The sequence below is a fragment of the Motacilla alba genome, chromosome 3, assembly GCF_015832195.1.
Source record: "Motacilla alba alba isolate MOTALB_02 chromosome 3, Motacilla_alba_V1.0_pri, whole genome shotgun sequence".
Lineage (NCBI taxonomy): Eukaryota > Metazoa > Chordata > Aves > Passeriformes > Motacillidae > Motacilla > Motacilla alba.
Genome location: NC_052018.1, coordinates 9841307 through 9864008, shown reverse-complemented (window position 1 = coordinate 9864008; position 22702 = coordinate 9841307). Strand labels below are relative to the sequence as shown.

General features: G+C 40.4%; 1 protein-coding gene across 1 annotated transcript in view; it reads right to left on the bottom strand.

Moving 5' to 3' along the window:
* Positions 1-18719, bottom strand: part of LDAH (lipid droplet associated hydrolase) — a 112693-nt gene extending 93974 nt beyond the window's left edge. The window contains exons 1-2 of the mRNA XM_038131293.1: positions 18490-18719; positions 4958-5116 (exon numbers count right to left, since the gene is read on the bottom strand). Of these exons, the coding sequence (XP_037987221.1) occupies positions 4958-5111 (154 nt within the window). The 5' untranslated portion in view covers positions 5112-5116; positions 18490-18719. The remainder of the gene's footprint in view (positions 1-4957; positions 5117-18489) is intronic.
* Positions 18720-22702: the final 3983 nt, after the last annotated feature.

Below are 22702 nucleotides of genomic sequence, written 5' to 3'. Positions count from 1 at the left end.
GACAGACTTTTTTCCCTGGATGATGCTCTGGTACTATTCTTTCAAATAAGAACAACCAACCACAAAACCAGAAAGAGGAAAAAACTGCCTAATGCGTTCAGAAAGAACAGGTTCTCAACTTGGTTCACAGAATTGCTGCTGGAGCTCAGTCAGTGCCTTTAGGAACAAAACACAGATGACCCAGAACTCAGAACTCCCCCTGCCCAGGAGGTAAAAAAATCTCTATGTCTGTCCCTTGCCAGCAACATTCCCTTTCCTCCAGCTGCATTTCAAAGGCAAATCGTGAACACTGCTATGTGCTGGGGGAGGAGACCCTGGCTGCTGACTTGGAAAGAAGTGTCTGAGAAGATAAAGTACCTTCCCCAAGTAACTCTATGGTCTTGACCCCAAAATCAGATTTTGCTTCACATAAACAGTCTGACCCATCCACATGAGGTGCCAAGATTCCATACAGGATTCCAGATTATATCCTGGCTAAGGCTGCCAGAAGCTACACACTGCAAGCTCATCTGCTGATACTGAGAGTCCTTACTACATCTAATTCAGGTGTTGCAGACCAAGTTGTAACAGGAAGATTTTGTACCAACAAGGGCATTCAGTCACATAAATTTTATATAAATCAATGTCCATTCTAAAACCAAATTGAAGAGAATTAAACATGCTTTACACAGTTTGCTGAATGAGGAAATAGATTCTTTTACCCCTGGGTCTCGTTGGTGACAGTAGATCCTCTTGAAGAACAATTAATTCCAGTAACTGATGAGCAGAGTGAAAAATTAATAACTTTCAAAAAGCTGGTTTGGTGGGAGCCAAAGGAACAAAATACAAAGAAACTAAGCTTCAGGGCTATACGTTTAGTTTTACTGAGACGTATTATAAGATAGTGATTCTTACTATAACCTTCCTTATGCAAGTGTTGAGAGTGATGACTGCTAAGTAAAACAGCCGGTGAAGACAAAGCCAGATAACGTACAGAAAGCTTTTTAGAGTCCCTATGTTACACCTAAAAATGGCAATTTAAAGATTTTAAAATTAACAGGAACTCTCATCTCAAGAGTGAGTGTACTAAAGACTTGTCATAATCCAGACAAATTGTTTGCACTGTTTTCACTGCTGAAAAACAGTTCAACAGTCTTCAAGTGAAGCAGTGTTGTTGATGTAAGTACATGCAACTACTCCTAGGAGATGAGAATCCAAATATGCAATTTCTGTTGTGCATAATCAATTCTTGACTCAGAGAATTAGTTCAGAAGAAATATCTTTATACTTGAAAAAATGTTGTGTTTAAGTCCTCATAGCCCTTAAACAGCACCAAGTGACAGCATGAGTTGGTAAAACAGTAACATGATCCAAAAACCCAGCAGTGATTCAACTGCAAACAGGCAGATCAAGAAACTTGGCAAGGCATAGGGAGTACTCTGAATGCAGGCCAGAGAACCAGATTCTGAAATTATTTCTGTACATTAATGAATGAAACATGTATAACATGATTTACCACAAAAAAATATTATTTACATTATATATGCTTCCCAAGTACAAGACTGTAAATTGCAAAATTGCCTTGTTTACAGCAATGGTAACACAAATTAGGAAGCCTGAAACAAAGGTATCCCCATGTACCCCTGCAATGAAAGGCAAGAAAAACTTTGATGAAAAGCAAAATGTCATAAGCTAAACAGCACAGTGGTTTTAAAATTTGTAGAGTATTTATTTACAAGACTAAACGTTTCATAAATACACAGGCACAAATAGATACTATTAAAACAGAAAAAAACTCCATTATACTTTGTGGATTATGGTTTTCAATGAACACAAGACATGTTAAATATTGCCGTAGAAGATTTTGTATTTCACTGCTAATTTTACACTAAACAAACACTGTAAAAGCAAACACAGTCCTTTAGGACACAAGAGGAAAAACAGTAATTCCTTTTCATTATACCTACATATCCAGAAAATCATGTACCTGATCCTCCATCTGTACACACTTAATGTTATACCCATGAGTAAACCTCATCGATTTTAACAGAAAAGAATTCATATTAAGAAAGTCAAACAAGTAGATGCATATATTCTGGACTGAGGAAAAATGGACCGCCTACACAGTAATTACTTTAGTAAACACACTATTACTACTATTCAGAGGTTTTGTGGACACAAGAAGAAATGCTAAGAAACAAAGTGTGTATTAAACATTTCAATTAATAAAGTTTTATAAAAATTATAAGTTCACTCACACTGCCACTAAAAAACCAAAACATTGTTGCAGTTAAATGAGATTAAACCCTGCTGCATGTTCTGTTTTTCAACTGCTTCAAGCACAGTGAGCTATCAGTTCTCAAGAGGCAGAATCCTGTTTCATTTTAAGTCATTGATTTCAGAGTAGAAGAATGTTGTTGAGTTATTTTTTTTAAAAAGTGGGGAGAGGGAGAAAGTTAAGTTGGACCTGAGAGGAATCCTCTCTGTTCTGAAGTAACCTGATTAAAACACAAAACAAAAATAAATATACAAGAAATATTCTCAAATCTCCTGCAACAATTTGATTCCAACAGAAGCTGAGAATTTTGTCACCTTTCTAAATACCCACCCACAAATCTGTTTGGTTTGACTATGTGTTAACAAAAATCATATGCCTGAATTTCATTAGGACTGGAAAAGTATGTACCAGAGCAGTTTAATACACAGAACAGAGTAACAAATGCAGCAGGACTAACCACCTTCAGTTCAAATCACTCAACACTTGGCTGTGCATGCTCTCTTTTTTAAAGTCAGAGCTGCCCTTGTCTGAATATTGCTGTCCTTGACTTGTGTACCAAGCTGTCCTTTTGCCCCTCTTTCCCTCATTCCATAAAGAAGCTCAACCATGGATATATGCCTCTCAAGTGTGAAAATTGCTGGACTCCAGAAGGGCTCCACATTTCATACTTGGGAAGTTACAAAAGCACAAGGGGAATGCTATCTAATCCTGACTGCTTAGGTACATGAACACGTTGTCAGATGTCCAGCTCTCTTCTAAGGAAGTGTTTTTTTGCACTGTCAGATAAGCCTTCCCTTGAAGGCTAAAAATCAGGCATGCAACAGTAGCAAAAAAACCCCATCACTTGTTTTATGAGAAGCAAAACTGCACTTTGTTATGCCAGGTCCCACAAGCTCCCTGCCAGCCACAGCAAGAAGCTTGGGTAACTTAATTCACTACTGAATTTGGGCACCTGAAGTCAAGAGAGCATTATAGTGGTTGCTGAGGTTTTAAATTGTTTTCACAGTGAGAGAACTTCCAGCGTATTACCAACATAATTCTGAAATAAGAGCAAAGCCATAAATAAGCTGCTTGCAAAAGCCTGAAGACCATGACAGAAGTACACTGAATATTTCACTGATGTCTATTTTTGAACATCTATCTTGTTAAGATGCTATTAAGGAGTCTTCACAGAACTGTTCTGCAGGAAATCAGCTCCATGTAGTCCTGCCACTACATTTTCTTGCATTAAAAGTTTCCTATGATGAATATGGAGACCATGCAATGTATGTGACTGGGTACATTTTGAACAGAGTAACTTATATGCCTTGCAGAGGTACCATGCCTTGGATGCTAATGTTTGACTTTCGTGCTCCTCTCCTACATATCTTTCTAGTGATATACTCTAGCTTTACAGATTTATCTTTCTTACAGCCTCTACTGTCACCCCAAATAGAAGGTATCAGTCTGAAGACAGGTGAAAGCTCCAGAACTCGTGAGGAAAAGAAACTCTAGCTGTTAAACTTAGCTGTTCAATTAAACCTTCCACAAATGCCTTAACTGAGAGAAAGCAGCAATTGACATGCATGAAATCAGGCTTGTACCTCCAGAGAGACACTAAAGAGATATTGCATAGAGTATTTGGTTCAAAAGGTTATTCCCCAAAAAACAAGATGAACTCATAGAAGGCTTCTTTTCAGTTAAGAAAAGAATTTAAACTTCACTGTCACTGGCTTAAGAAGTTCCTATTCAGCTGCTGAAGGCAAAGCATAAAACCATTGTGCCCAAGGAAACTAACATAAAATATTCCATGGACCTTCCAAAACATTGAAAAAAACCCCTGAAAAATTGCACCTGTGTTCTCTTTCACCACCAAAGACCAAGCCACACACAGTCCCATAAATAACCACTAGGTACACTAACAGTGAACCAAAGTTGTGGATACTCAGAAAAGTCATTATTTGTACCACTCATTCTGGGAGAAATAACAACAGCATCCAGTACATCCAAATAAACAATAGAAAGCATTAGAAATCTGCGAACTGCAAGGTGGTCAAAGAGTCACCACCTGAGTGGGTTCAAGCTCTACTTTGCTGAAGACAGAATTCCTACAGTTCACTGCTAGACTTCAATGAACTTAGAACTTCTCCATTAATTTTAACATATGCCAGATACAAGCTTAGAGCTCTCATTTTAAGACAGCCACATTTAAATATAATGAAGAGCTGTACAATACTCACTGAGTTCAAGAGGGTCAGCATAAAAATTCATCTGTAAAAATCAAAGTTAAAAAACTTATGCTATTAAAAAAACAACTTAAAGAAACAACTGGATCCGGAATCTTTCCTGAAATACTGTAACTTTAATCTGTCAGTTGGCATTCAACTGACACTGCAGTAACACTTCAAGGTGCAAGAGATAAATGGAAGAAGAGCAATGAAAACAAACAAAAGCCCACAATGCTCTCAGTAAACCACCACCATGAAAAAAATGAGTAAGACATCCTAAATGCTGTCTTCTGGCACTGTTAAAAATAAAGGTAGCAGTAGCAACCGAGTATAAAAAAGAAAATTTCACCACTGCAATATTACTGAGTTTTTGGCCATGTTCACAAGCCAAAATCTACCACTTAGGTAGTGAGAATTTTGAAAATGAAACTGGACATACCTCTTTCAATCAACAAATTTCTAGACTTAAACAAAAAAAAAAAAAGATCCTTACCAGGAATAATCATGAACAAGAGCCTGGGTAGATTTTTACTTTCATCTTTTGAGAGGTCTTTCCAGGGCCCACACTTTAAGACATGGGTAGCAGCTCCACAACAGTAGATAAATTCTTCATGTAAGGGGACTGGCTCTTCTGACCCCGACCTCATGTTTGCTGTTGAGCAGAATAAGATATTGTTATGACAGGTGAATACTTGAAGAGTTTTCTCTTTGCTATCATGCCTTCCACCAGAATAACTACAAAAAACCCAGCCAAACCATCCCTCCCCCAACAGCTGTCATATCCATTAATCTGAGGCCCGGTCAGTATTTGATGTTTGAAGGGACTGTAGAAGGTGATACATGTTGCTACTATATGAGAGAAAGCATCTTTGAGTTTCTGTCGCAGAAATACACAATGATGAACTGGACAGTAAGCTCTATTCTACCTTAAAGGCAAATATTTTAAATTTCTTGTTCATACTGTCCACTGAAAAGATTAATCTGAAACCTTTTTGAAGGCAAACAAATGAAAAAATACCAAACAAACAGAACTAGTGCATGAATGTCTTTGCAAGTTCTGTGTGTCTCGTAATAAAACTGGATATTGCAGCATAACACTATGACCTTTAACCATCAAAAGCATAGTTAAAAATAACATTAGGCCTTTCAACTATTTTTGCTTAGTGAAAAAGGACCATTTATTTTTGAGTACAAGGACACAAATTCTATTTCCTAATTAGTTTGTGAAATTTCAGGCATGTAAACCAAAGCCTGAGAGATCTACAAGGTCTGCTGCACTATTAAGTGGGGGCCACTACCCTCACTAATAGTCACTGAAAAATTCTCAGTGCTACACAACAAAAAAGGAACAGATCTGACTGAAATTTTACATAATGACACTTGACAACATTAGAAAAGTACACTTGAAGAAACAACATTTCCTTACTTTCCCCAGTTTTAACCTGGGGTTTTGAAAGGTTTAAGATAAAGAACAACCAACGCAGAAAAGACACAAAATGTTTTGTTTTGAACTAACAAGTACCACCACGAAAAAAACTGAATATGGTACAAACAGAAAACACTTGTGGAGTGGAGAAGTATTCTTTAATGCTGTCAATTACAGCAAAATTCTCTGGATGAAACCTTGTACCCCTATCTGCCCAAAAAGCATCCCCAAAAAGAAGTTCTTTTAATGATTATGCAGACACCTTTACTACTTCATTGTTTGCTATGTTATTATCTAACTTGTAGTGACTGAAATGTAAGTAAAGTCAGTTTTGCCAAACTATAAAGAGGTACATTTTTAATGCATTACCCCTGCTTGTATTTCTTAATTATTTAAAGCTGAAAGAAGCCAACAACAGTTTTAACAAAGAAATCCAGTTACATCAACAACCACAGTAAACATAAGTTGTCACTCCTTTTCTGAGGTGTTTACAATCCAAAAAGCAAACATAACTAGTTCTTACCCGAGGAAGTAGGTTTTGGACAAAGTTTTTGATCATGAACCAGTAAAATCTGTTGCATATTTTCATTCTGAATTGATTTCACACAACAAATCTTAATGGAAGTCCCACTGAAAACTGTTCATTCCAAAGAAGTATTTGCAACATTAAGGTCAGAAGTTAAGCAATGAGAACAGAAAACTCAGCAATACATTTTGGACTGGCACGGGAGGATTTTCAGGTTCACACAGACCTGTTGTCATAGCTTTGGTCCAGTCTTTAACTTAACTTCTAATTTCAAAAACACACAGTGTTGCAGTACCTGAAAGGAAGACTGCACACTAGAGAAGAAATGGTTATTTGAAAAACTGCCTGAGAGAATCCCAAATGGCTTCATTGTATTAGCTCTATGTAGTGTCTGAGGGATTTTTATTTATTTGTTGTTAAGTTTTTAATTTGCAACTTTATGGTCCTTGGTAATAAAAATGGACGGAAGAGAAAAACAGGGAAATTATAGTGGATATTCTCCCAGAATATTATTCAGAACTGTTTCAAGGTGAAATCAGTAATAACCAAAAATACCTCTGGATCTCCTTCCTCCTTAAATGAAGCTTTGAAGAACAGTATTTCTATTACAGCCAACTATCTTTGGCACAAATTGCCTGCATTTCCCCTAGAAATATCATAATTTCCAAACAATTTTTGGAAATTGTCTATCAATCAAACAGATTTAACAGGCAGAGGTTTCAAGAGATGAGGCTCCTACTGGCTCTGCCAGCCCAAAGAGAGAGCACAGTTTGAGCCACAGCAGCTCCAAGAATGTTGTGGAGGCAGAAAGACAAACTTGACTGGTGGGAGTTTCACAAGCTATCACGGAGAAAGGCAACAAGACTCAAAGAGATGCCTCTACTTAAGAAATCAAGACCTTATTCCATCCCAAGAAGTATTTTCTTCCTTCTCTTCACCTCTGCATACAAATTCTCTAACCAAATGCAGGAAAAGTATTACAAGAAATTCAGCTTCCGTCAAGAGTGCTTACTTAATCTAGTATCAAAATGTCTGTTAGAATATCAAAATATGGGTTTTGATTGACAGGGCTTTACTTCTAGATTAACACACCCTTAACGTAGGTGTCAACCAGAAAACAAACTCCTGTTACAGGATACAAAGCCTTAGGTGTCATGAACTGATTAGGGGAATAACTGTGGGATCAGTTTCTTGGTTGCCACCTCCAGATTAGAAAAATCCTCTCCTGGTTAGCAAAGCCTATAGTAAAAACATATGAAGACATACATGTGCACCTGCAAACCAACACGTGTATTTAGGTGTCTCCCTACTAATCCAGAAGCCACCTGCAGTCTTTTTTTTCAGACAGGAATATCTGGAAACAGAGTTATCCACAAAGGGCAGATTACCTCTGCCATAGGACCAATTCTTTTCATCTTTGGTTCAATTGACCCAAAAGTAAAATGCTGATAGTAAAGTTAAGTGAACTTTGCAAGCATCGGGCTAATTATTTATGCCTCTTTCCTGATAACATATTTTTACTGCTCCATCCTACACTATTACTTGGACTTGACATTTTATTTCAAAGAAAACTTGGAAATAACAAAATTTGACCGACATTTAAAGATCTTCAATAAAAGAGTTATCACAAACTCAGACCAGCACCATGTAATGTCATCAGAGTAAGTAAATTGGTATCTGGCATATAAACTATTCAATCACAAGACAGGACAAACAGGTTGGTGTACCTACTCTGAAGCATAATGCTGTAGTGAAAGATGCAGGACAAAGGTAACTTGCATAAAACAATGGTGAAACCAAAATAAAGGAGAAAGGACCACTGCAGCAGATTTGACATACAAGGTTTCACAAAATCATAAGAGACATACACCACACCAAGGTGTCCATGGCCAAGGCTACTGTGAGGCCACTCTCTATCCTTTCTGGTAAGTTACAATGACATTGGAAAAAGCTACTCAGGAGAGTGGTGGAATTCCTGGAAGTGTTAAAAAATGTGTAGATGTGGCCCTTGGGGACACGGTTTAGTGATGAACATGGAAGTGATGGGTTAATAGTCAGACTGAATGATCTGAGAGCTCTTTTTCAACCTTAACAATTCTATTATTGGGAAACGTGTCTGGAAACTGCAAAAAAAGGCAACCACCATGCCTGTGTCAGTGTCCAGGGAGCTCCAGGCCAGTCAACCTCGTCTCAGTTCACAGAAAGTGATTAAAAAAAATAAATCCCACTCAAGGTTGTACTCAAGAACATGAAACAAGCACTAATGTACCAGTGATGTCTTTCAAGGATCAGTATTGGGCAATAATGTCCAATGTCTCCACTGAACACCTGCACACGGGACAGGAGCCACTCTCAGAAGGGTCCTGCAAAATGTCAGGGGGAGGAAGACAAACCAGCTGAAACACTGGAGGGCAGGGCTGCTATCCAAATGGACCCTGACCGGTTGGAAAGGTGGGAACTACATGAAAGCCATGGGAAAACAGAAAATCCTGCACCAAGAGTTCAGCAAGCCAATGCAGCAACACAGGCTGGCAGTTCAAAAGCTAGGAAGTGGCTTTCCAAAAAAAAGACACAAATTATTAGAAAGCTGAAAATGAGCCAGTAATAAGACCCTGTAACCATCCAGCTCAAGTGTATACAAGGCTGCATAAGGAATAGCCTGCAATCTTGGAATGTTTTTATCTCCTGCTTCTTGGCATTGGAAAGACTGCACCTGGAGAACTGAGTCCAGTTTTGGACTCCTCATACAAGAAAGACATTAATGTACTAGAGAAAGCCAATTAGATTATATGGATGCTGAAGCATATGATATATGTCCAAAGAACAAGGAAAAATAGTCAAAAGTTGTAGTGAAGGAAGGTCTCCCCCCCACAAACAATTAGGACTATCAAATAATGCAAGTTGCCTTGAAAGGCAGGACAACCTCCAACGGGACAATGCTTTCAGCAACCGGACCTGCTTAGACCTTTTTGAGAAACGACCTGGACTAAATCTTAGGGATAATCTACAAAGATGGATGCATGTAAATTCATGAGACTGGACTAGATACACCATAAAGTGTCAGTTGCAAGGATGCTGTTTATCAAAAACCACTGTAAATCTTTGGAGGTCTTGATGGTTAAGGATGAAAAGGTAGTTAAAATCATAGCCATTTTCCAGCAGAAAAGGCAAGAAAGAGCACCCAAGGCACTATAGGCAGATCTGGCACAGCTGAATCCACAGGAAAATTCACAGCTGTATTGTGTAAGTTCCTCTGGTCACATAAAGGAAGAGATGTTCAGAATAAGAGACCAGTCTGCAACAAGGAAACCATACTAAGCAATGCAACTGCCCTAAATTATAAAATACCTGGCCACAAGAATGAAAGAAAATATGTAAATGTAATGCACACTGCCTTATTAAGAATTTTGGCACTGTCTCCCACTGCATTCTCCTTTCTAGGCCAAGGAAATGCAGGCTGAATAAACTGACTTGCGTAGTTTGAAAAGTAACTGAACAAGCTTATAAGATGCTACTGTCTGACAGCTGTCAAGTAATCTTGGGTCAATACTGGCACCTATAAAACTCAGGATCTTCATCAGAAACATACCTCCAACACTGAGCCCAGCTCTGTTCAACCCCGTCACATCAAGAACACAAGGAAACTTGGGAGGGTCAAGTAAATAACTAGGCTAGAGGAAAAGCTTTATGAACTGTGCTTTTTCAGTCTCCCATGCTGTAATCAATAGCAGCCTAGAGCCATTTGAAGGAGACGTGCATAAGCAGCATAGCCAAACCTTTCTTTGCAATGGAAGATGATAAAACAAGAGGCAACAGCCACAAGTTGTGTCTTGACACTCCAAGGCATCATAAAAAACTAGATGCTAAGAAGGCAATGGATGATTGCTAGCAAGGCAGCAGACTGTCTCTTGGAGGTTTTTAAGACTCAGCTGGACAAAACAGTAATTTTGATCTCAACAGAAAGATGGACTAAGTTTTCTCCACAGTGTTCCACAAATCAACAGCTTACAATTCTTATAGCCCTAAAACAGCAGAAAAAATAAAGCAGGAGGTACAACAAGGATCTCAAACAAGTTTTCTAGTACTTTAGTAAATGCAGAGTTTCAAGAACACAGTCCATGACAATAACTAAGTATTTGGGCCAGAGAAAAGGAATCTAAACAAAACCAGTCCCCCCAAAATATAATAAAGTAAAGTAGATGTATTCTATTGATTAGGTGTAGCAGGTAAAATAAAAAAACCCTTTCCTAATAGGTGATTTTATGTGACTGAATTCAACACTAGAATGCAAAAGAGTAACTGGAAAAACAGCAAGACTCTTTCAGCTGCCTTCTACACTAAGGCTCTGATAACTTCTACAATATTCCCACAGGAGAATCATCCAGACCTGACATAAGGTCTTTGATCTGCAGACTGGAACCTACATGCTCATAGCTAGAAACCAGAAAGGGACAGAGTGACCTGGTAAGAAAACTGCAAAAAGGAACAAGGGAAGTGTGGATTTCATGATGTGAGAGATGAGGTACGACATGACACATGATGCCCAGATCTCATCAAAGATTTATCTGGACAAACAACAAACAATGGATGCCAGATTTTCTCAGGGAAAACAATAAACACAGGCCAAAGACTTTGCAAGCTGTTGTGACATCAGTCACAAATCTTGACCAATTCTGTGTAAGAAAAGCAGCAGCAGCCAGTAGCACATAAAAATGAAACATTTCTTCATTGTACTTTCCAACACAATTCTCTGTCAAAGTCGTATACAAGTCCCTTTCACACTAGCTCTGAATTAGTAAATAAAAACTGTTAGGCATTATTTGTAAAAATGAACAAAGCTAAAAAATTTACACTACAGACACATCAATTGAAGCAACATAATTATACAAAATAACACTGCTTTCCTCTAAAACCAGTGAAGTAATTAGGAAGCCTTATTTTTAGTGATCACTTGATGAGCTACCAATACAATGCCTTCAATCTGTTTTGTTCCTGTGTCATTCCCCCATGCCACTCCCTCAAGGAGTAAAACTGCTGGGCGAATTTCACTGATGACTGTATAAAAATATCAGTGACACGTGTGGAAATAGGGAACAGTTTACTAATGTTTAGGGTTGTAATGATAAAAAGTTGAAGCGCAAAATGAAAACTGGTATCACTTCTCAAGTCTGAACCTAGTTCAGAGACAACATATGGGGAATTGTGTAAAGACCTAAGGAGAGAGAAACCTAGTTTTAAGAACTGGATGTCCCTGCAAGACCTTGTAACGTGGTATTACCATTAATAATCTTGTAGCAATGACCAAGAAAGTGTGCATAGTCCCCGTGTTAGAGATGCAGGGAAAACAGCTTCTGGGTATCCATTTTGTACCAGACAAGGTGCACATGTCACTGTCAAACATTATAAAAGCAATTATTGAGACAGCTATTCATCAAAGCAGGACAGCACTCACAAATCAAAAAATTGTTAGCTTAGAAAGATCCATTTGAGAATTCAAATCAGGAACAGATGAGTTCCCCACCAACCTTATTCCAAAAAGGTGCTTTGCTCTGAAATAATTTCAAAGAGTTTTGGAGTTAGGGAATCAAGAAATCGGAAAACAATTTCAGATTCCACAGTGATACACTGGTCTGGCACAAAATTACTCAACAGATAAGATGATCAAAATCCTGGGTAATGGATTAGAAAGGCCCACCACAACTTTTAACCAATCTTCGTATGTCACTGCCACTTTTATCTTTGAAAAGTTCAGCATGTACTAATGACTTAAAAAAAAAGAGCTTCTGTTAACTATCATAATGGAACTACTACATTACTCTTGGCCTTGACTTCCTCGCCACTCTCAAGCAGGTGAAAAAGCAAATTGAAAGACTTCCATGGGGATCAGGAACACTTATGAACCTTTATGAAACCTTCATGAAAGCAGTCACACCTCAAAGCATCAACTGGTGGTCTACAGCACTTAACAGTTGGCAAGCAGATATGTTTCACTACAGCTCTGGCAACAACACTCTAAGTTTGATGCCTGGTCTCTTCCTCCTTTGGCAATCACAGACCTTCAGCTTAACAAAGGTCACAAAACCCCAGTTATGCTTGCCCAGTGCTCCAAGAGCAAAGTCCATGTCCCTCGTCACCAGCTAGATCAAAGCCCCTCCATTTGCCACAGTTTAACATTTGGTTAGAAAAACAGAGCACCGGAGTGAGAGCGAGCGTAGAGAAAACCCTGGAAGTTACCCTGGTGTGGCCAAGGGTCCCTGAGGCTTCACACAATACCAGACACCACAAATGTATCCAAAAGAATAAAGACATGACTTTCTAAAAGTGGAGCATGTTTTATCAAACACATTTCAGGATACAGTGGAAGAGGTCCTACATATTATTTCCTGCCATTCTATTTAATCACAACAAGATGGTAACTTTCACTTTTTCACAAGCGAACTGTTTGTGAACTGTTGAGAGCTACCAACATGAAAATGACCCCAAAAGAGTACACGTTTTTTATCTTGGTTTGTTTTTTCTTTAAGTAATTTCACAAGCAAAATTAAGGTTGAGAATCTCACAGATTACAAGAAAGTAGTAGCTATTCTCCCAGCCAATTCCCAATTTCCCAGTCAAAACACAGGCCTGATGATGAAACTAAGAATGTCCGTGACCTAAAATGAAATGAGCAAGAAAGCTGTTGCTTAAAGAAACAAATCTACTCTAGGAAGTAATGATAGTTTCATTTGCATGAAAGCAAATAGGATGGCGTCATTTGGTGTAATATGAAGAATTTTCCAGAACAGAAAGTGGGATTTTGGGAAACCTTTTAGTCTCAAAGGAAGAAAAAGCTGTTCATTTGTACACACGACTGAAAGACTGAAATTTACTGGTGAAATAAAGTAACTATCAAAGATCACTTTCCCTGCAAATACTGCATTAAAATACTGTATCCAGAGAGAAAAAAAACAGGGCTTTTAAAACTGAAACCTCACAGGGGAATAAACAGAAGGTAGTAGGCATGAATAACATGTAGGTATGATAAATATACTTTATATTCTGAGACTAAACTGCACTGTCAGCAAAACCTCAGTCAAACAGAGTATCTGTGTGAAAGAACATAAAAAGCTGCTGCTGAAGTACAAAGGCTACATGGTAAAAAAGGTTTCAGGGAAAAAACAAAACTATGCCAGGTCTCTTCTGACCAACAAATTTCAAAGACACAGCACACTCATGTCAAAAGTATCTTGTAAATAAACTTTCCCAGCTGCCCACTGCACTAGAAAGTCAAAGCGCGAATAAATCACTTTGGAATGGATAGCATGAAAAAATTGTCACAAATATAGTAAAGTTTGCAAAGTATGCAACCTGTTTATTAGAATTATGTTGAACATCAGTATTTTGGGAGGCAGTGGGCAAAACTGAAATGTAACACCACGATTACAGACTGGGTTAAAACCTGGCTGAAGTTAGAGGTGGGGATGTTATACTTCATGAACAACCCATCCTGCTTATGTTTGGATACAAAGAGAAGAAACATCCCTGGTCTCTAAACTTCATTCAGCACAAACCACCACACAAACCAAAGCAGGTTCAAAAGTGAACAGTTATGTGAATTATGGGGAAGAAGACATGGCCTTTCACGGGGTATTGCATCAAAGGAGAGAAATATCAAAATATGATGCAAAAAAAAAAGAAAAAAAAGATTGAAGGAACAGGTTATCAAGGACACATGGACAAGAAGAAACTGAAAACAGCATTGAGAGAGAGGAAACATATACATGCAAATTAGCCTGCTTGTGGTCTAAGAGTTTGGGAAAAAAACACTTGGTCACTAATCAAAGATGATGTTTCTTTACCATGTGGTTCCTACTATTCCTAGGGAAAATGAGAATTTTTCAAAAGAAAAAAAAAAAAACCACCAAAAAATTATTTGGCTCTTCAACCATATGTTCTATACTCATATTTTTTCTCCTACATCAAAAGAACTACAGGTCCCCCATTTCTGTTGGACAGATGTTTAAGTAATACAGATAATCTGCCCAACATTCAGTGAAATATAAAAATGCAACAATTTAAAGCAACAGCAACCTACATATTCACTGAAACCACAGCTCCCAGAAGTTAAGCATTTGTAAAAACGTCCATCTTTCAGCAGCAATAATAACAGGCAAAAGCAGAAAAAAGTAAATCTCTTTTTCCTTATGTTCAATAACTCCTTTTCCACCTCCTCTCAGAAGAAGATTCACCACTTCATGGAGAGCACTATTCTTTCTTCTGTCTTGTTAAGTAATCCAAAGTTCAAAGAGCATAATGAAAATTAGCAAGAAGCAGATATCAAATTAAAAAAAAAAAGTTCTCAGGTGCAATTAGCATCACACTACCCTTGATCTGGCTTCCCCCATCCATTCCTGTGCTGTTCAGCATAAATCTCCCCACGGAACTATCCTTTATTTCTTTGTTTCTTCCATATTTTCATGTTAGTTATTCTCCTTTAACCTAAAATATGCTCCAAATTCAAAACATATTTTTTTCTCCTTTTATTATTTCAGCTTGTGTATGTTCTGACATCAACTGTTTATCCCACCTTCAGCTTACCTCTCCAGCTGCTGCTGGTTTTCTTGCTTTCTAATGAGGACAAAAAAGAATAAGTCAAAATCCCATCAACTCACAGTAGACCAACTTACTAGTCACAGCTGCATTCTCCAGTAACCCCTCAACCCGTACTTGCTGCTTACCACCTCCTCATGTTTCCTGCACCAGCTGTACAATCTGATACTCATGCACTCACCTAAAGAGGTTAGAAAGGCACTGCAAGCAGAGACACGAAAACAAACTGTATGGAGCTCTGTGCAAAGGACATAGAAATCAAACAGGAGAAGCAAGGATCAAAAGACATGAGTAACAGCAGCATTAGATCCCTTTCCAAGTCACTACAGCAATATAATTGTCTGTACTACTGATGTGAGGTCTGGAGTCCGAGTCCTTCCCAGTACAAAGCACTGGTTCTGCTCATCAGGAGGGCAGGACAGGGAATTGAACAGCCAGGCTGGACACAGTGGTGCAGGAGCCAGAGGGTTTCTCCAGAACCAGTGCTACAGGAAGGCCTACACATTGCCAGTGCTCTGACATACAGACCTACAGTTCCAGTCACAAGAGGATCCAAAGACAATTCACCATGCTGGGAAAACTGCAGCTTGCTCCTCCACCACACTAGTAACCCCTGAAGTTACTCTATTACAGCATTTTGCACAAGGGCCCAGCTCCTCCCATCAAGATAACCCCGCTAAATCTGATAACTCATGACTTTGAACAAAAACACAAAGGAACAACCCTGTTGTTGAAGCTCATCACAGCTTCAAATAAGAATCCAGTTATCACCTGACACTCATTCCAAATTTCAGACTCTGCAAAAAGTTTGTATCACAAGTGTTTGGGTTTATTTTAAAACTAAAGATTTGAATAAAGAATTGGTCTAAACAAAGGACAATGGGAACAGAATCTAAACAGAAGCTAGAGATGAGATGGAAAAAGGAAAGAACCAAGTGAACAGCATGGTAGCAGCAGGAGGAAGCAAAAAATAATGAAGAAAGAAACAAGGAAAATGATGAAAGAAACCCTGCCAAACCTGAAGTTGTAGCATCGATGGCTAGACATTGTTCTGGCACATCAGGATTACCTAACATATGGTAACAAGGTGCTGTCACACTACATGAGGCGGTTGTGCAACTCTAGGGAGCTAAACAAGCAGTTCTCATTCATTTCACCAGTGACTATGTAGTCAAGCTTGTATTCAGTGTGAAAACTGCAACTTGTTTCACACTTAATTGTTCTTTAAGCTCAGACATTTCATATTACACTTTTTTTTCCTATTATGAATATTCTTTTACCAGAATAATTTAGTTGGCCCAGTATAACCCGTTTACAAGCCTCGCAAGACATCTAAATGTCATCATTCAACATGTAACCTGGAATCCAGTGTTGTCAAACGTTTCACAGGGAATTAAGTGTCCACACAGCAGTTTGTCAGGAGCAGAAAAAACACAGTCACATTGCTATTAAGAGCATGCCTGAATTAAGTAAGTGAAAATTACCTGTCCTTCATACCCTGCAAACATGTTTTCTGTACAAATGCATACATAGCATGCTTTAAAGCTGAAACCTTGAAATTCTGATTCTAATACTCAATAAAAATAACCAAGACACCATCCAAAATTGGGACCACCCCTTTTTCCAGACAAGGTGCCCTCATTGTAACAAACCACAAGAATGGGAAAATAAAGTTTCATTTAAAATGAATCAAAACTATCAACTAAAAACAAAAACCAGCACTGAAAACAGTACAATTAGAAAGCTGTAGGGTAAATCTTGTCTAATTAACTGTCAAGTTCTTTGGCTTGGCCAGCCATATTGGAAATTTTGTTTTATCATTACACATACACAATTTATTATAATTGTTCTTGTGAATCAAACAAAACAGATAATGCAATGTAGAAGTAGCAGGAAGTGTGTCGAAAACCAACAGATGTTAGTGAGTTAGTGGATTTTTGACCCACAGAACTACTTGAGGCTGAATGTTTGGAAAACTAGAGCTACCTATGGGTCAAAGGCAAGGATGAGTTGATGGAGAAATCCACTGTGGCTCTTTAAGACCTCAGCACGTATTCCAGAAAGCTCCTGGACTGCACTTTATTGCAAGTTGAGTGGACACTCACAGAGTGGGACTAGGTAAAGAAGAATCACACATGCTAGCCTTTTTCATAGGCATTGGCTTAGGGTGCTGTACAAGATTAATAAAAAATCACTGACTTTGATATAAACCTTGTAGCAATTTCATGATGGATGGTATAAAGCCCTAGTGTTGTTGCTTACCCAGGTCTATAAACATGCGACCACTTCCCTCATTGGCATCATAAGGAAGTGTCACAAGAAAATAGGAAGCTGCAGTAATCACAATTAGTAACTGAAGGCTTCTAGTCTCTGAGGCACACAGAACACAGATTCATATCCAGATTCTGACACAGGCCCATGTGGATGGGCTCCCAGGCCTTCATTGGGCACCATAAGGTCCCAGAGGGCCAGGAGTATATAGCACCTAAAAAATAAGAGTCTGCATCATTCATGTCATTCAAGGCTTTATTATTATAGTTAAGTTGCAAGAAAATAAGCTGATTCTTCATTTTTGCAATGCAACAAAAAACTTACCACCAAAAAAGCTCTCAACAACTGTCATGCCTCAAACAGCCCCTCATCATTATCCTAATTTCTTTTACTGCACATTTCCATTCCAGCATTTACTTGTTTCCTGACCCTGCTGCTCACCCCATCTGGCACAGGCACCTCTTGTGTAGTAAATACAGGCGTGAAGGTGGGTGCTGACAGTGATGATGCCCTGGGACCAGCAGCGACAGCAAACCTGACAGACAGCAGGTTCCCAAAAGAGGGTGTGAGCCTGCAAGATGCCCTGCTTTTCCAAACCAGCACCTCCTCTACTAAAATACGCCTCTTTCCACTTAAAAAAATCTCATCTCACTTCTAGCTTTTAAGAATTTATAATCTTATTTTCCTCTTTTCCTATTTATAGGCCCTTCAGGTCACAGACTTTTCCTTCGTTTCTTGTTTTATAACATGGCACCAAGATAACAAGCATCACTCAGCTCCGAGAGATGCTTCACAGGAACAAGCACTAACACACAGAAAAAAACACCACAAACAGCATCGCCTCAGTTATTTTCTGGGAAAGGAGACACCACTTAGGACTCGTTTCATGAAGTCTCCTCCATGACAAAACAAGTCAAGGGAGCACACGCACGAAGCGCTTCTTTCGGCATGGGATGGAGGTGTCGGTCCATCCTCTAACGCACGCCTAGAGATCACCAGCGTCATTCGCTGCAACGGGTCTGCCACAGACCTGACACCCGACGCAGACCTGACACCCGACACAGCCGGGCTGGCGGCACCTCCCTGCTGGGCGAGGCTGCGGGTCAGCCCCGCACGGCGGCGGGGGGTGACGGCCTGCGGGCTCGGGGAGGCTCTCGGACCCGGGACAGGGACAGGGGAGGGCAGGGCAGGGCAGGGCCGCTGCGGCACTTACCTTCCCCGTTGGCAGGCTCCCCGGCTCCCGGCACGGCGGCGGCCGGCGCTGTCTCGGCCGACACCGGGCGGAAGCAGCCGGCGAGGAGGGGCCGGGCCGCTCCTTCCGCCGGGGCCGCGGGGCGCGCTGAGGGCGGGCCCGACCCGCCCCCCGCGCCGTGAGGGCGGCGGCTGCGACCCCCCTAAGACCGGCCTTCCTAGCCAGCCCTTGCTTCCCAGCCCTTCCTAGCCAGCCCTTCCGTCCCAGCCCCGCTCACCCGGCGTCAGACGCCCGCCACCCGCTTGGGAATGGCAGGAGCAAGAGGGGAGGTCATCCCGGGACGCGCGTCTTGGGGGTTTCCGCCTCCCTGCCATTCACTCTTTCTCACAGGTCACGGTTTCTTGGGGAATTCTGGCAAAGGAGAAAAGGAATAGGTAGTTTTGAATGAGCAGAATGAGCTGGGGTGCCTAAAAAAGGGCAGAGACAGGGGTAGTGAAGTCCAGGCTTATCCTTCAGTATGTTTGAAGGCTGGAATTGTAGAACAACCAAGGTTGAATCATCCGGTCCAATCATCAGCCTAGTGCTGCTGCTGCAACCGCAAAACCACTAAACCACATCAACCCAGCACCAGATCCAGACACCTAAACACCCCTACGATGGTGACTCCACCACCTCCCTGGGTAGCCTAATCCAATGCCTGAGCACTTTAACAGTGAGGTTTTTTTTCTAATATCTAATCTGGATCTCCCCAGTCTGTTTAAGGCCATTTCCTATGGGCCTCTCCCTGTAGGCATAGCAGAAGAGACCACCCCCTTCCTCATTGTCCTCTTCTCTCAGGTGGTTTTAGAGAGCAAAGGGGTCCTCCCTGAGTTCCCTCAGTTGTTCCTCATAATACCTCATAATGTTTTCTGGACCTTTCATAAGCCTTGTTGCTCTTTGCTAAAAATGCTCCAGCACATCAATGACCTTTTTAAAATCAGGGGCCCGAAACTGAGCGCACTACTGGAGGTGCAGCCTCACCAGGGCCTAGTCTGGCTGGCAACATTGTTCTTGATACCATATGCCGTTGGCCTTCTTGGCCACCTGGGCACCTTCCTGGCTCATATTGAGCCATCTGTCATCCAGCACCCCCAAGGATGTTTCCCTTAGCTGCATCTAAGTGAGGGAACTGGACCAGAGCACTGGGACTGTAGCAACACACTAAAGCACACACGTTCCTCCCCACTCAAAAAAAAAATTAAATAATGATGTATTGAGGATCAACTTAAAAAAGAACGTCATGCAGCTAGCAACAGGACAGGAGGACCTAGTCTTAAGCTGTGCCAGGGGAAGTTTGGGTTGGACATTAGGAAGATATTCTTCACAGAAAGGATAATTAGACCTCAGAATGGGCTGCCCAGGGTGGTGGTGGAGTCCCCATCCCTGGAGGTGTTTAAGGAAAGACTGGGCATGGCACTCTGTGCCATGGCCAAGTTGACATGCTGCTGTCAGGTCATAGGTTGGACTCAATGATCTCAGAGGTCTTTTCCAACCTAATTGATTCTGTGATTCTGTGAAGATAATAAAAGTAGCAGTAATTTTTTTCCCTAAGCACCAGGAACCTGATGCAGAGTCTGCATGCCTGCTGGGTAAGGTGTGAAAGGAGCACAGAGAAAATGTAATGAATAAACTAAATCCCATGCTTATCAGAGAGGAGTTCAGGGAGGTTTTCATGCTAAAATGCTGCTTTTTGGGTAGAAGTGTTGGAAGAGATGTTTCCAGTTGATGCCAGGGTAGCAGGTAAATTGAATAGTAGAAAATTGGCAAGATTGGATGGTGTTTGTTCAGGAGTTACACAGGGATTCAGGCATGAAGCAGCTGGACTATGTAATCACATGCTACGGGAGGTGCTGGAGGACTGGGATGTACTGCCTCAAGCCAAAACCTGAGCAGCTTCAAAAGGAGTCCCTAAGGTTGGTATGCATGTTGATCAAATCAGTGGGAAGAATAACAAGTGGAAGTGGAATAGGAATAGATTTGATGCACTTGAGAACCATCAGCTTTATTTTTTGTGGAGGGACATGGTGCCTCAGAAATCTGTGGGACTCTTTGGAGGATCCAAGTGACCTCATCTGCCAAGGCAAACCAGGCCACTGAACACAGAATCATAGAATCATAGAATATCCTGAGATGGAAGGGACAGATCTGTATCATCACTGTATCATCCTGTCCTGTCCAGTTCCTGGCTCTGGATAGGACAGTCCGAGATTCCCACCATGTGCCTGAGAGCATTGTCCAAATGCTTCTTGAACTCTGTCAGGCTTGGTGCTGTGGGCACTGCCCTGGGGAGCCTGTTCCAGTGCCCAATCACCCTCTGGGGGAAGAACCTTTTCCTAACATCGTCCCATCACTCAGCTTCATGCCATTCTCTCGGGTTCTCTCACTGGTCACAAGAGAAAGAAAGATTGGTGCCTGCCCCTTGGCTTCCCCTCGTGATGATGTTGAAGACTGCAATGAGGTCTCCTCTCAGTCTCTTTTCCAGGCTGAACAAGCCCAGTGACCTCAGTTGCTCTCATATGGCTTTCTCTCTAGACCTTCACCATATTTGTAGCTGTCCTTTGTACACTTTCTAATACCTTTATATCTTTTTTATATCGTGGTATCCAAAACTGCACACAGGACTCAAGGTGAGGACATATCAGTGCAGAGCAGAGCCGGACAATCACCTCCCTTGACTGGCTGGCAGTACTTGTGGTGCACCAGGCATGGTTGGCCATCCTGGTTTGGGCAAGAATTTTCATTAAAGGTTTTTAGAAGATTCAGGAGTCGTTTTATTGAACCACTCAAGATTTGAGCCCCTCAGGATTTGACTCAAACTGCAATTTGTTTTAGTTGTTAATCAGTAGCTATAACGAGACAGTTATGATTGAGCAGTTGCATTGTGAATGTTGCATGCTTGGCAAATCTGTTGTTTTAAGGAAAAGGGAAGACAATCCCAAGATGAAGGAGCTGTCTGCATGACAGCCACCAGGAGCAAAGTTAGCAGAACTGAGCAGTAACTGAGGGAAAGGTAAGTCTAGCAGTAGGAAATCATGAGAATCAGCTCATTGACCACTTACTCTAAACAGACTCCCAAGTCAAATGGAGGAAAGAACTGTGCATGTGGGCTAATTATCATGAGAAACAAGAGTTGTAACTAGCATATAAGGGGTGTGAGTGCTAATTAATGAAAAAATTCTGTAATGCTGATGGCATTGTTGGCTAAAACTTTTAAGTAGTGTAAAGTTTTGATGACAGGGGAGCCAGCCTTTTGTGTCTTACAAGCTCCTTACTTTGCACAAACTCAAAACAAAAATCTGAATACTTCGCCTCAGTGTGTGAATTGGTGGTGTGCACTGGTGAACAAGCTCAATGAGATAAAGATTATAACTTTCAGATGGGTGGATATTTGATAGAAAGATAGGGTAAAAAAGAAAGGTTAGTAATTGATTGTCTTTTCCAATGGATTGTGTAACAGGTAGGACTTAAAAGGAGTTTGTCTGAAGGTCAGTACTGTTCAAGACAGGCATAAATAGTCTGGAAAAAGGGGTGGAGAGTGGAGTAATAAAATCTGTTGTTCACACTGAGTTATTTAGATTTAAGAAAAATCATCATGTTGCAGAAGGACTTCTTGATTCCTACTGAGCAATAAAATGATAGACATATTGACATGTGAGATAAAGCTGAGTATTTAGATGGAATATAAAGCCATGTGCTTCCACAATCAGGTAACATTTAGCAGCCATTGGGAAGTGAACGCCTTGATTCGTACTCTGTGTGATGATAATGTGCTCTCTGCTTGGATGGGGACTGCAGTTCCTATCTCTCAGAAAGTGTTCAGTAACTCTACAAGAGGTGTGGAAAATGTGACAAAATTTTTCAGAGATCTGAAATTCCTCCACATAGTAAGTAGAAAGTAAAATGGAAATTGGAAGACAAGCTAATGAGAAAAGTAGCTTGGGGTAATAATGACAATGGCTTGTGAGAGACCAAGTTGAATGAACAGTGATTCTAATGCAAAAGCTTTGAAAAACAAATTAGGCTAATGAGCAGCAGTTTCAAAGCAAAAAGTATTTTAAGTAGTCTTAAACTTCATTGGAAATGTCACAGATTCCTAAAATTTCACAGGAATTTGCACAAAGATAAGGCAGATTTATGGAACAAAAATGTATCAGGGACTGTTAAACGTGAGAACACTCTGGAAAGGCTCAGGTAG